The following is a 14,201-nucleotide window of genomic DNA, read 5'->3' on the forward strand; positions in this document are numbered from 1 at the left end:
GTGAGCTTTGGTTGCGAATGGTATGAACTTTGAACTCTTATTCACTACAGAAGTGATACCTCCTAGCCGTTGAGTTAGCAACAGCAGCTGCAAACGCAGGTTAGGAAGGAACAGACAGAGTATCCCGTCTACCACACAACGATGTTACTACAACGTATTCAATTTACCAGCAGAGACATTCTTCAAAGGACAAAGGACTCGGTTGGGCAACACGGCCTTCCATCTACCACCAACCTACCGAAGCGCAGCTCAGAGTAAATATTTATTGCATTTTCCTTTTCCAAATGGGCGGTAATTTAGAATGCATAATATACTGTATTTACGATAGCACAGCTTCTCCCTGTGTCCCTCAGTCTTCCCGCTCTTTCACTCAAACCCAGTCCTTTTCTTTTGTGTAACCAGCTGTCATATCTGTTCCGCCCGCTAGGGATGTTTTCCTTTATGATGTAATTTGTAATCAAGTTATGATTAATTATGTGTATGTGTAATTATGTGTGATTAGTTAGGTATTTAGTAAATAAATAATTAAACCCAATTTTGTATTGCTGATTCAACTTGTTAGCCAGGGTTCGTGCAGATAACCAAGAATTTACAACTTTCAGATGAGACTGAATTAAGGTGAGGATTAATATTGACTGCTATTGATGTAAAATATTACTAGGTCTTTAAGAGTTATTCAGAAGATAACAGCTCTATAAATATTATTTTGTGGTGCCCCTTATCTCTAGTTATTTACATTTACATGATTAGCTCAATCAGGTCATATTAATTCCGGATAAATTATTTTATAGAACAGCATGTCATATCACTTAATCCGGCATAGCCAAAGAAACGACACCACTATTGGCCTATTTATTGCCTTACCTCCTTACTTCATTTGCACACACTGTATACAGATTTTTCTATTGTGTTATTGACTGTTCATCCCATGTGTAATTCTATGTTGTTGTTTTAGTCGCACTTGCTTTCCTTTATCTTGGCCAGGCCGCAGTTGTAAATGAGAATGTGTTCTCAACTGGCCTACCTGGTTAAATAAAGGTGTTCTCAACTGGCCTACCTGGTTAAATAAAGGTGTTCTCAACTGGCCAACCTGGTTAAATAAAGGTGTTCTCAACTGGCCAACCTGGTTAAATAAAGGTGTTCTCAACTGGCCTACCTGGTTAAATAAAGGTGTTCTCAACTAGCCTACCTGGTTAAATAAAGGTGTTCTCAACTGGCCTACCTGGTTAAATAAAGGTGTTCTCAACTGGCCTACCTGGTTAAATAAAGGTGTTCTCAACTTGCCTACCTGGTTAAATAAAGGTGTTCTCAACTGGCCTACCTGGTTAAATAAAGGTGTTCTCAACTGGCCTACCTGGTTAAATAAAGGTGTTCTCAACTAGCCTACCTGGTTAAATAAAGGTGTTCTCAACTGGCCTACCTGGTTAAATAAAGGTGTTCTCAACTGGCCTACCTGGTTAAATAAAGGTGTTCTCAACTGGCCTACCTGGTTAAATAAAGGTGAAATAAATGTAATTAAATAAATAAATAAAAATTGACATACCAATTAGGATCTGGCTAAAAGTACTTGAATCAGTTATATAACCCCTTGCCCTTTATGGCTGTGAGATCTGGGGTCTGCTCACCAACCAAAAATTCACAAAATGGGACACACACCAAATTGAGACTCTGCATGCAGAATTCTGCAAAAAATATCTTCAGTGTACAACGTAAAACACCAAATAATGCATGCAGAGCAGAATTAGGCCGATACCCACAAATGATCAAAATCCAGAAAAGAGACGTTCAATTCTACAACCACCTAAAAGGAACCGATTCCCAAACCTTTTATAACAAAGCCATCATCTACAGAGAGATTAACCTGGAGAAGAGTCTCCTAAGCAAGCTGGTCTTCTCCCAAGAGCTCTACCGGCTCTATGCACACTGCCCACAAAATGAGGTGGAAACTGGGCTGCAATTCTTAACCTCCTGCCAAATGTATGACCATATTAGAGACACATACTTCCCTCGGATTACACAGACCTACAAAGAATTCAAAAACAAATCCAATTTTGATAAAATCCCATATCTATTGGTTGAAATACCACATTGTGCCATCACAGCAGCATTATTTGTGACCTGTTGCCACAAGAAAAGGAAAAACGCCATTGTAAATACAACACATATTTATATATTTTACTTTTTGTACTTCAACTATTTGCACATCATTACAATACTGTATATAGCCAAAATATGACACTTTCTTTGGCAATGTAAACATGTTTCCCTTGCCAATAAAGCCCTTTGAATTTGATTGAAGAGGGAGATAAAATCAGTCCGTAGGTCAGTCTAAATAAGCATAAACCTACATAAGCCTACATAAACATAAACCTACAAAAACATAAACCAACAAACAACTTCATAAACATAAGTCTACATAAACCTACATAAACCTAAATAAGCCTTCATAAACATAAACCTACATAAGCCTTCATAAACATAAACCTACATAAGCCTACATTGACATAAACCTACATAAATATAAACCTACATAAATATAAACATAAATAAAAATAAACCTACATAAACCTACTTAAACCTACATAAGCCTACATAAGCATACATAAACATAAACCTACATAAGCCTTCGTAAACATAAACCTATATAAACCTACATAAACATAATAAACATAAACCTATATAAACCTACATAAGCCTTCATAAACATAAACTTACATAAACATAATAAATATAAACCTATATAAAGCTACATAAACATAAACATAACATATGGCATAACTATCCACGACTGGTTCTGTCAGTCTGCAACAGATTACCATGTGTCTGATCCCATCTAATGAGTCATTTAAATATTTAATAGTTAGAGGTGTGTGTGTGTGTGTGTGTGTGTGTGTGTGTGTGTGTGTGTGTGTGTGTGTGTGTGTGTGTGTGTGTGTGTGTGTGTGTTGCTACAGCATGAAAGTGAATAGGACAGTCCACTGATAATTAGTTACAGTTAGAATTAAATTATCTTTTCCCAGAATGACTAGAGGTTCGACCTTTCTCTGCTTATCCAGTCTTGACTGAAATTAATTAAGCATTGAGTTGATGGGAACCAAGCTACCACTCACAACACCTCCATAGAATTAGAATAACTAGAATGGAAAATCATGTCTCCTTGACTTGAAGCAGGTTGACATTTATTATCATGAATCTTGCCTTGGAGGCCAACCTGAGCGATGTCCGCTAGATGGGCCAGCTGCAAAGTAAAATTGGCAAAATCGTAAAAATGAATGCAAACAAAAATGTTTAGGTTAGGGTTAGGTTAATTTAAGGTTAGGGTTAGGCATTAGGGTTAATAGTGGGTTAAGGTTATGTTTAAAATCAGATTTTTATGACTTTGCGGCTGTGCCAGCTTAGTGACCACTCTAAAGAGCTGCCTCCAGTACATGAGTCATTCAAATAAATGCCAACCTTCTGACTTGAATGGGGATGTTCGTTGTAATGATTCTATTTTTATAAACAGCTCCATAATCAGTCCCATTTCTCATTAGTTTTGTGATGGCATACTTCCCATGTCTCAAGGAGCCTGGAAATCAAGGTTTATTTGTCATGAACTCAGGAGGGTTAGATTCCCAACGTGCCAAGTATCTAAACATACTGCTTTGTTCTTTACACATGAATGGAGTTTGACATTAAAACACATCTGGATGGGTATGTTAACAACATGATTCATCAGGGGGGGAACTCAGGGGGGCAACTTTCACATTTTGAAATTGTCTCCCTCAGTTTTATCATTGGAATGTGATACAAAACGAGGCAACGGTGTGCTTTAGGACCATGCGGACGCCCCCGAGCGGTCGGGTAAGCTGTTTGGAGTGTTTATCCGACTGGATTTAAATGAATAAAAAATAAATACAAATATGCCAACAAAACCCTAAGTAGATGTACCTTCTTTAGGAAAACAGCTCTAATGTTGGAAACAAACATCATTATGTTGTCCAGAGTCACATTTATTTATTTTACAAGCTATAGCACAACAGCACAGTTTGGTCTGTTTTGTGTTTTCATTTTTGCCATGGAAAATATATCCCAATGCTGGTATCGTCACAGCCCTAATGCATTGGAGGCATAGATGGATAGGACAGTCCTGCTTGGGAGTGTGTGTTTGTGTTTATGAGTGCACATGTGTTTCTTGTTGTTATGCATGTGTTATGTGTGTTCACATGTGTTTCTTGTTGTTATGCATGTGTTATGTGTGTTCACATGTGTTTCTTGTTGTCATGCATGTGTTATGTGTGTTCACATGTGTTTCTTGTTGTCATGCATGTGTTATGTGTGTTCACATGTGTTTCTTGTTGTCATGCATGTGTTATGTGTGTTCACATGTGTTTCTTGTTGTCATGCATGTGTTATGTGTGTTCACATGTGTTTCTTGTTGTCATGCATGTGTTATGTGTGTTTGTGTTTATGAGTGCACATGTGTTTCTTGTTGTCATGCATGTGTTATGTGTGTTTGTGTTTATGAGTGCACATGTGTTTCTTGTTGTCATGCATGTGTTATGTGTGTTCACATGTGTTTCTTGTTGTCATGCATGTGTTATGTGTGTTCACATGTGTTTCTTGTTGTCATGCATGTGTTATGTGTGTTTGTGTTTATGAGTGCACATGTGTTTCTTGTTGTCATGCATGTGTTATGTGTGTTTGTGTTTATGAGTGCACATGTGTTTCTTGTTGTCATGCATGTGTTATGTGTGTTTGTGTTTATGAGTGCACATGTGTTTCTTGTTGTCATGCATGTGTTATGTGTGATGTGTGTTTGTGTTTATGAGTGCACATGTGTTTCTTGTTGTCATGCATGTGTATGTGTGTTTGTGTTTATGAGTGCACATGTGTTTCTTGTTGTCATGCATGTGTTATGTGTGTTTGTGTTTATGAGTGCACATGTGTTTCTTGTTGTCATGCATGTGTTATGTGTGTTCACATGTGTTTCTTGTTGTCATGCATGTGTTATGTGTGTTCACATGTGTTTCTTGTTGTCATGCATGTGTTATGTGTGTTCACATGTGTTTCTTGTTGTCATGCATGTGTTATGTGTGTTTGTGTTTATGAGTGCACATGTGTTTCTTGTTGTCATGCATGTGTTATGTGTGTTTGTGTTTATGAGTGCACATGTGTTTCTTGTTGTCATGCATGTGTTATGTGTGTTTGTGTTTATGAGTGCACATGTGTTTCTTGTTGTCATGCATGTGTTATGTGTGATGTGTGTTTGTGTTTATGAGTGCACATGTGTTTCTTGTTGTCATGCATGTGTATGTGTGTTTGTGTTTATGAGTGCACATGTGTTTCTTGTTGTCATGCATGTGTTATGTGTGTTTGTGTTTATGAGTGCACATGTGTTTCTTGTTGTCATGCATGTGTTATGTGTGTTCACATGTGTTTCTTGTTGTCATGCATGTGTTATGTGTGTTTGTGTTTATGAGTGCACATGTGTTTCTTGTTGTCATGCATGTGTTATGTGTGTTCACATGTGTTTCTTGTTGTCATGCATGTGTTATGTGTGTTCACATGTGTTTCTTGTTGTCATGCATGTGTTATGTGTGTTCACATGTGTTTCTTGTTGTCATGCATGTGTTATGTGTGTTTGTGTTTATGAGTGCACATGTGTTTCTTGTTGTCATGCATGTGTTATGTGTGTTCACATGTGTTTCTTGTTGTCATGCATGTGTTATGTGTGTTCACATGTGTTTCTTGTTGTTATGCATGTGTTATGTGTGTTCACATGTGTTTCTTGTTGTCATGCATGTGTTATGTGTTATGTGTGTTTGTGTTTATGAGTGCACATGTGTTTCTTGTTGTCATGCATGTGTTATGTGTGTTCACATGTGTTTCTTGTTGTCATGCATGTGTTATGTGTGTTCACATGTGTTTCTTGTTGTCATGCATGTGTTATGTGTGTTCACATGTGTTTCTTGTTGTCATGCATGTGTTATGTGTGTTCACATGTGTTTCTTGTTGTCATGCATGTGTTATGTGTGTTTGTGTTTATGAGTGCACATGTGTTTCTTGTTGTCATGCATGTGTTATGTGTGTTCACATGTGTTTCTTGTTGTCATGCATGTGTTATGTGTGTTCACATGTGTTTCTTGTTGTCATGCATGTGTTATGTGTGTTCACATGTGTTTCTTGTTGTCATGCATGTGTTATGTGTGTTTGTGTTTATGAGTGCACATGTGTTTCTTGTTGTCATGCATGTGTTATGTGTGTTCACATGTGTTTCTTGTTGTCATGCATGTGTTATGTGTGTTCACATGTGTTTCTTGTTGTTATGCATGTGTTATGTGTGTTCACATGTGTTTCTTGTTGTCATGCATGTGTTATGTGTTATGTGTGTTTGTGTTTATGAGTGCACATGTGTTTCTTGTTGTCATGCATGTGTTATGTGTGTTCACATGTGTTTCTTGTTGTCATGCATGTGTTATGTGTGTTCACATGTGTTTCTTGTTGTTATGCATGTGTTATGTGTGTTCACATGTGTTTCTTGTTGTTATGCATGTGTTATGTGTGTTCACATGTGTTTCTTGTTGTCATGCATGTGTTATGTGTTATGTGTGTTTGTGTTTATGAGTGCACATGTGTTTCTTGTTGTCATGCATGTGTTATGTGTGTTTGTGTTTATGAGTGCACATGTGTTTCTTGTTGTCATGCATGTGTTATGTGTGTTTGTGTTTATGAGTGCACATGTGTTTCTTGTTGTCATGCATGTGTTATGTGTGATGTGTGTTTGTGTTTATGAGTGCACATGTGTTTCTTGTTGTCATGCATGTGTATGTGTGTTTGTGTTTATGAGTGCACATGTGTTTCTTGTTGTCATGCATGTGTTATGTGTGTTTGTGTTTATGAGTGCACATGTGTTTCTTGTTGTCATGCATGTGTTATGTGTGTTTGTGTTTATGAGTGCACATGTGTTTCTTGTTGTTATGCATGTGTTATGTACGTTCACATGTGTGTAGTTCTGCCTGCATCCCAGAGCCAGGCACCGTAGTTTGACGGGACATCACTAGATCACTGCAGTGTGTATCTATGAGTCACACACACAAACACACACAAATGTAGCTGGATGGACATCTGACTGACAGGAGTGTGTGAGAAGGAGTGAGAGGATGAGCTTGAGTCACGAGATGAGCTTGAGTTTGAGTCACGAGAGATGAAATGAAATGAGATTAAATGAAATTAGATGAATTGAGATGAGATGAAATGAACCAAGGAGGGTTATGGACATTGCTCTGTACTTTATGATCGTAAATCTATCCAATAAGAGAGATTATTTGTATATATTAATGTTATACACCATTTATTTTTTATTTATTTTTTATTTAACCTTTAACTAGGCAAGTCAGTTCTTATTTACAATGACGGCCTACGAAAAGGCAAAAGGCCTCCTGCGGGGACGGGGGCTGGGATTAAAAATATATATAGGACAACATTGGACTGTAATAATCTGGGTTAACTGTTACAGAAAGGACAGGAGCTACTGCATAACTACACAGAGATTAAGCGATTCCATATTATAAACTGGGTGGTTCCAGCCCTGAAAGCTGATTGGCTGACAGCCGTGGTACATCAGACCGTATACCACGGGTATGACAAAACATTGATTTTTACTGCTCTATTTACGTTATTTCACCTTTATTTAACCAGGTAGGCTAGTTGAGAACAAGTTATCATTTGCAACTGCGACCTGGCCAAGATAAAGCAAAGCAGTTCGACACATACAACAACACAGAATTACACATGGAATAAACAAACATACAATCAATAATACAGTAGACAAATCTATATACAGCATGTGCAAATGAGGTAGGATAAGAGAGGTAAGGCAATAAATAGGCCATGGTGGTGAAGTAATTACAATATAGCAATTAAACACTGGGATGGTAGGATGTGCAGATGATGAATGTGCAAGTAGAGATACTGGGGTGCAAAGGAGCAAGCTAAATAAATAAATACAGTATGTGGATGAGGTAGATTGGATGGGCTATTTACAGATGAGCTATGTACAGGTGCAGTGATCTGTGAGCTGCTCTGATAGCTGGTCCTTAAAGCTAGTGAGGGAGCTAAGAGTCTCCAGCTTCAGTGATTTTTGCAGTTCGTTCCAGTCATTGGCAGCAGAGAACTGGAAGGTAAGGCGGCCAAAGTAAGAATTGGCTTTGGGGGTGACCAGTGAGATATACAGTGCCTTGCGAAAGTATTCGGCCCCCTTGAACTTTGCGACCTTTTGACACATTTCAGGCTTCAAACATAAAGATATAAAACTGTATTTTTTTGTGAAGAATCAACAACAAGTGGGACACAATCATGAAGTGGAACGACATTTATTGGATATTTCAAACTTTTTTAACAAATCAAAAACTGAAACATTGGGCGTGCAAAATTATTCAGCCCCTTTACTTTCAGTGCAGCAAACTCTCTCCAGAAGTTCAGTGAGGATCTCTGAATGATCCAATGTTGACCTAAATGACTAATGATGATAAATACAATCCACCTGTGTGTAATCAAGTCTCCGTATAAATGCACCTGCACTGTGATAGTCTCAGAGGTCAGTTAAAAGCGCAGAGAGCATCATGAAGAACAAGGAACACACCAGGCAGGTCCGAGATACTGTTGTGAAGAAGTTTAAAGCCGGATTTTGATACAAAAAGATTTCCCAAGCTTTAAACATCCCAAGGAGCACTGTGCAAGCGATAATATTGAAATGGAAGGAGTATCAGACCACTGCAAATCTACCAAGACCTGGCCGTCCCACTAAACTTTCAGCTCATACAAGGAGAAGACTGATCAGAGATGCAGCCAAGAGGCCCATGATCACTCTGGATGAACTGCAGAGATCTACAGCTGAGGTGGGACACTCTGTCCATAGGACAACAATCAGTCGTATATTGCACAAATCTGGCCTTTATGGAAGAGTGGCAAGAAGAAAGCCATTTCTTAAAGATATCCATAAAAAGTGTCATTTAAAGTTTGCCACAAGCCACCTGGGAGACACACCAAACATGTGGAAGAAGGTGCTCTGGTCAGATGAAACCAAAATTGAACTTTTTGGCAACAATGCAAAACGTTATGTTTGGCGTAAAAGCAACACAGCTCATCACCCTGAACACACCATCCCCACTGTCAAACATGGTGGTAGCAGCATCATGGTTTGGGCCTGATTTTCTTCAGCAGGGACAGGGAAGATGGTTAAAATTGATGGGAAGATGGATGGAGCCAAATACAGGACCATTCTGGAAGAAAACCTGATGGAGTCTGCAAAAGACCTGAGACTGGGACGGAGATTTGTCTTCCAACAAAACAATGATCCAAAACATAAAGCAAAATCTACAATGGAATGGTTCAAAAATAAACATATCCAGGTGTTAGAATGGCCAAGTCAAAGTCCAGACCTGAGTCCAATCGAGAATCTGTGGAAAGAACTGAAAACTGCTGTTCACAAATGCTCTCCATCCAACCTCACTGAGCTCGAGCTGTTTTGCAAGGAGGAATGGGAAAAATTTCAGTCTCTCGATGTGCAAAACTGATAGAGACATACCCCAAGCGACTTACAGCTGTAATCGCAGCAAAAGGTGGCGCTACAAAGTATTAACTTAAGGGGGCTGAATCATTTTGCATGCCCAATTTTTCAGTTTATGATTTGTTAAAAAAGTTTGAAATATCCAATAAATGTCGTTCCACTTCATGATTGTGTCCCACTTGTTGTTGATTCTTCACAAAAAAATACAGTTTTATATCTTTATGTTTGAAGCCTGAAATGTGGCAAAAGGTCGCAAAGTTCAACGGGGCCGAATACTTTCGCAAGGCACTGTACCTGCTGGAGCGCGTGCTACGGGTGGTTGCTGCTATGGTGACCAGTGAGCTGCGATAAGGCGGGATAGCAATAATAGCAATAAGGCACTTAGGGGGTTTGTGATATACAGTCAATATACCACGGCTAAGGGCTGTATCCAGAACATCCCTTAAGCCCTCAGCCGTGGTATATTGGCCATATACCACACCCCCTGGTGCCTTATTGCTTAAGTATGACCACCTATGAATGGACTTGAACAGTGCTCCATTCTCGTAAGAGCTCATTGAGGATAATGAACTCTTACTGAGTGAGAGAGCATTACTGTGTGAGTGCACAGCCTATTGCCTACTGTAGGAATCATGTAATAGAACTCTTTAGGTTGTAGAAGTTCTGTACTTCCCCCATCAGTGTCCACTGTCCTGTAGGAGGTGGTGTGTGTCCTTGTCCCCAGGCTTTTGTGTAGTAATATAATAATATACATTTTATGTCATTTAGCAGACACTTTTATCCAAAGCGACTTACAGGGATGCGTGCAAACATTTTATTTATGGGTGGTCACGGGAATCAAACCCACAACCCTGGTGTTGCAAGCACCATGCTCTATCAACTGAGCTACAGAGGTCCACATGTAGTCCAGTAAAATATGGTTTTGTACAGCTGAATTCCTATCAGTCAGCGATGTTGTGTCTGACTACGCATGTCTCTGGATTTTCAACAGCACAACTCCTGTTCACTATTGGTCAGAGGTATCATGAACGGTTCAGCGTATCGCCATAACTGGTGTGTGTGCGGTACGACTCTAAGCATTACTGGTGTGTGTGCGGTACGACTCTAAGCATTACTGGTGTGTGTGCGGTACGACTCTAAGCATTACTGGTGTGTAGGTGGTGGTATGTGTGATTATGCGTGACTCCAGGTTTTTATGAAGTACGGTAGAATCGATATCAATTAGAATGTATCATGTACAATTCCGCACATCATCGCACCTGTCAGCTTCACTCACCCTGAGGAAGGAGTCCAGTGCTCCGTTCTCCATGAACTCGGTGATGATGAGCACGGGGCAGCTGCGGGTCAGCACGCCCTCCAGCCGGATCACGTTGGGGTGGTCAAACTGGCCCATGATTGACGCTTCGCCAAGGAAGTCCCGCCTCTGGCGCTCTGTGTAGCCTGCCTTCAGTGTCTTAATGGCCACCACCGCCTCACGGCGCCCGGGCTGCTTCAGGCGCCCGCGGCACACCTCCCCAAACTCACCTGGGTGGAGGGTTGGGGGGAAGGGGGGTAGGGAAGAGGGTGTGAGGGTTGGGAAGGGGGAGGGAAGTGAAGTGAAGGAAGAGGGAGGAGAGAGAGGGGAGTGGAGGAAGAGGGAGGAGGGAGAGAGGGGAGTGGAGGAAGAGGAAGGAGAGAGAGGGGAGTGGAGGAAGATGGAGGAGGGAGAGAGGAGTGGAGGAAGAGGGAGGAGGGAGAGAGGAGTGGAGGAAGAGGGAGGAGGGAGAGAGGGGAGTGGAGGAAGAGAGAGGAGAGAGAGGGGAGTGGAGGAAGAGAGAGGGGAGTGGAGGAAGAGAGAGGGGAGAGAGGGGAGTGGAGGAAGAGGGAGGAGGGAGTGGAGGAAGAGAGAGAGGAGAGTGGAGGAAGAGGGAGGAGAGAGAGGGGAGTGGAGGAAGAGGGAGGAGGGAGTGGAGGAAGAGAGAGAGGAGAGTGGAGGAAGAGGGAGGGAGAGAGAGGGGAGTGGAGGAAGAGGGAGGAGGGAGAGGGGAGTGGAGGAAGAGGGAGGAGGGGAGTGGAGGAAGAGGGAGAGAGGGGAGTGGAGGAAGAGGGGAAAGAGGAGGAGGAGGAGTGAGGGAGGGAGAGGGAGGGAGGGAGGGAGCATTACTGGTTGAACCGAAGAGGAGGAAGAAGAGGAGGAGGAAGAGGAGGAGGAACTCTAGAAATATAGGAGTGAAAGGAAGAAGGAGATTGTAAAAGAGCGAGGGATGGGGGTTGAGCTGTGTAGGAGAGAGAGTGAATGAGGAAGGTAGGAAAAGAGAGAGACAGGAAACTTAGGGGTCTGAGAGGTTGGGGAGGGATGGAGAGAAGGAAAGATCATCCCGTGACCGGGAGTGGAGCCTGGGACCGGTGGAGGGGGAGAGGGAACGGATGAGGAGCCTGGGAGTTTTGGTGCCTTGGTAAAAAGTTGTGTGTTTATAAAGGAGAAGAGAGAAAGAGGAAGAGAAATAAAGGGACATATGGTTCAGGGTGAAGTCAGGAGAAAGAACACATGCTCTCGGAGAAGAAACAGCAAACTAGCTGGATGACAGAAGAAGTTGTTTCACTGACACCTCTCCTCCACTCCTCCCCCCCACACCTCCCCTCCACACATCCCCCCCACGCCTCAACCTCCACACCTCCTCTTCACGCCTCCCCTCCACACCTACTCTCCACGCCTCCCTCTACACCTACCATCCACACCTCCTCCCCCCCACACCACCCCCACACCTCCTCTCCACACCACACCTCCCCTACACATCCCCCCACACCACCCCCACACCTACTCTCCACACCACCCCCACACCTCCTCTCCACACCACCCCCACACCTACTCTCCACACCACCCCCACACCTACTCTCCACACCACACCTCCTCTCCACACCACACCTCCCCTACACATCCCCACACCTACTCTCCACACCCCCACACCTCCTCTCCACACCTCCCCCAACAACCCTTTTGCCCCTTTCCACCCAACACACATCTTGTTCAACCAACAACCCACCCCAACATCACCCACTCCCCTAAACACACAGCTGTCCCAAAACATCTCTCCATTTTCACAAATACCCCCCCCCCCCTACCACCAAACACAAAATCCACTCCCTCCCAAAACCCTGCCCTCTGAACACCGCACTTCAACACCTAGCTATGTTGGTTACCTGCACCAATGACCTCCTCAATCTTCACACACGAGATGTCAATCTCCTTGGCAAACTCATGGACTGCCTCATTGGGGTCCTCGTAAGTGAACGGATCAATGTACACCTTCACCCCGGGAGAAACTACAGAGATGAAGGGAGGGATGCATCAGATGTTCTTGAATATACACATTCATCAGACATTCATCAGATGTTCATGACACTGGCAGTTTGTTGTTGTTGTGTTCCAATGCATAATTATTAACTAATACAGTTATGAATGGAAATGGAATCACATTTGATGCATGAACAGCAGTTGGACATATCTATCACGCAGCTCTTTGAGTCTTGAAAAGCTGAAAAGCCAGGGAGTCTGCTGCACTTTGGGGTTTCATAAACCATCTGATCTAGATAATCATGGTTTCATTGAGCAAATGCAGTTTCCTGCTTTGGTTAGGTGATTGGATAATTGATTAAATCAGGTGGTTTACTGTCCTGGTTTGAACAAAGGACCACAGAAAGGCGTAGCTCTCCAAGTCTGCACTCACAACATGCACGCACGCACACAAACCCCTCCACCAACACACACACACACAACCCCCTCCCCCAACACACATACACACAACCCCCTCCCCCAACACACACACACACACACACACACACACACACACACACCTCTCTCCCCCAACATGCACACAAACCCCTCCCCCAACACACACACACACACACACACACACACACACACACACACAACCCCCTCCCCCAACACACACACACACAACCACCTCCCCAACAGACACACACATACACACACACACACACACAACCCCTCCCCAACACACACACACACACACACACACACACACACACACACGCACACACACACACAACCCCCTCCCCCAACAGACACACACCTTCCCCTCAGTACTCACCATACTGCTGCAGTTTCTCTGTGTACTCCAGCTCCGAACCGCTGCGTTGTTTCCTACAAACAAGGACCACACACGCACAATCTCATTCACATCATCCATCCTCTGTCTTGGCAGGCACTCCACAGTAGATACACAGGCTGCTTTCAAATAACAAGCAGAAGATAGTAGATTGTCTGCAGACAGTCGGGATTGGAAGAATGGAACAATGCTCAGGGTGGCTAAAGCCTTTCTAAGGGCCTTTTCAGGATTCAAGGAACCAAGATACCAAACAATGACCAAAAATGTCAAAACAATGACCAAAAAGGCCTGTTAGATAAATATACATAAAAGTCAAAGACTTACCGAGAGCAAACTATGGCAATGACCACAAGGGCGACGATGACCACAAGACCGGCGGACGCTGAGCCCACTATGAGAGGCAGCTGGTCCTGCACTGACTTCATAGGGTCACCTAAAGGTCACCGAAGAAATAATAATCAAAGAATAAACACCTGGAATGTCACTGAAGAACTTCTTAAAGAAACAGCTAGCGAAATATGGAGGCAGATTCATGGCAAAAC

The 14,201-nt window shown here is 42.4% G+C and overlaps 1 protein-coding gene across 1 annotated transcript in view; it reads right to left on the bottom strand.

Annotated features, from left to right (window-relative positions):
- Positions 1 to 14,201, bottom strand: part of LOC115103317 (ephrin type-B receptor 3-like) — a 78,062-nt gene that overhangs the window by 21,961 nt on the left and 41,900 nt on the right. Inside the window, exons 8-11 of the mRNA XM_029624189.2 lie at positions 13,984 to 14,092; positions 13,642 to 13,694; positions 12,731 to 12,853; positions 10,827 to 11,074 (exon numbers count right to left, since the gene is read on the bottom strand). Of these exons, the coding sequence (XP_029480049.1) occupies positions 10,827 to 11,074; positions 12,731 to 12,853; positions 13,642 to 13,694; positions 13,984 to 14,092 (533 nt within the window). The remainder of the gene's footprint in view (positions 1 to 10,826; positions 11,075 to 12,730; positions 12,854 to 13,641; positions 13,695 to 13,983; positions 14,093 to 14,201) is intronic.

Source organism: Oncorhynchus nerka, linkage group LG20 (assembly GCF_034236695.1).
Source record: "Oncorhynchus nerka isolate Pitt River linkage group LG20, Oner_Uvic_2.0, whole genome shotgun sequence".
In the NCBI taxonomy this organism is placed as follows: Eukaryota; Metazoa; Chordata; class Actinopteri; order Salmoniformes; family Salmonidae; genus Oncorhynchus; species Oncorhynchus nerka.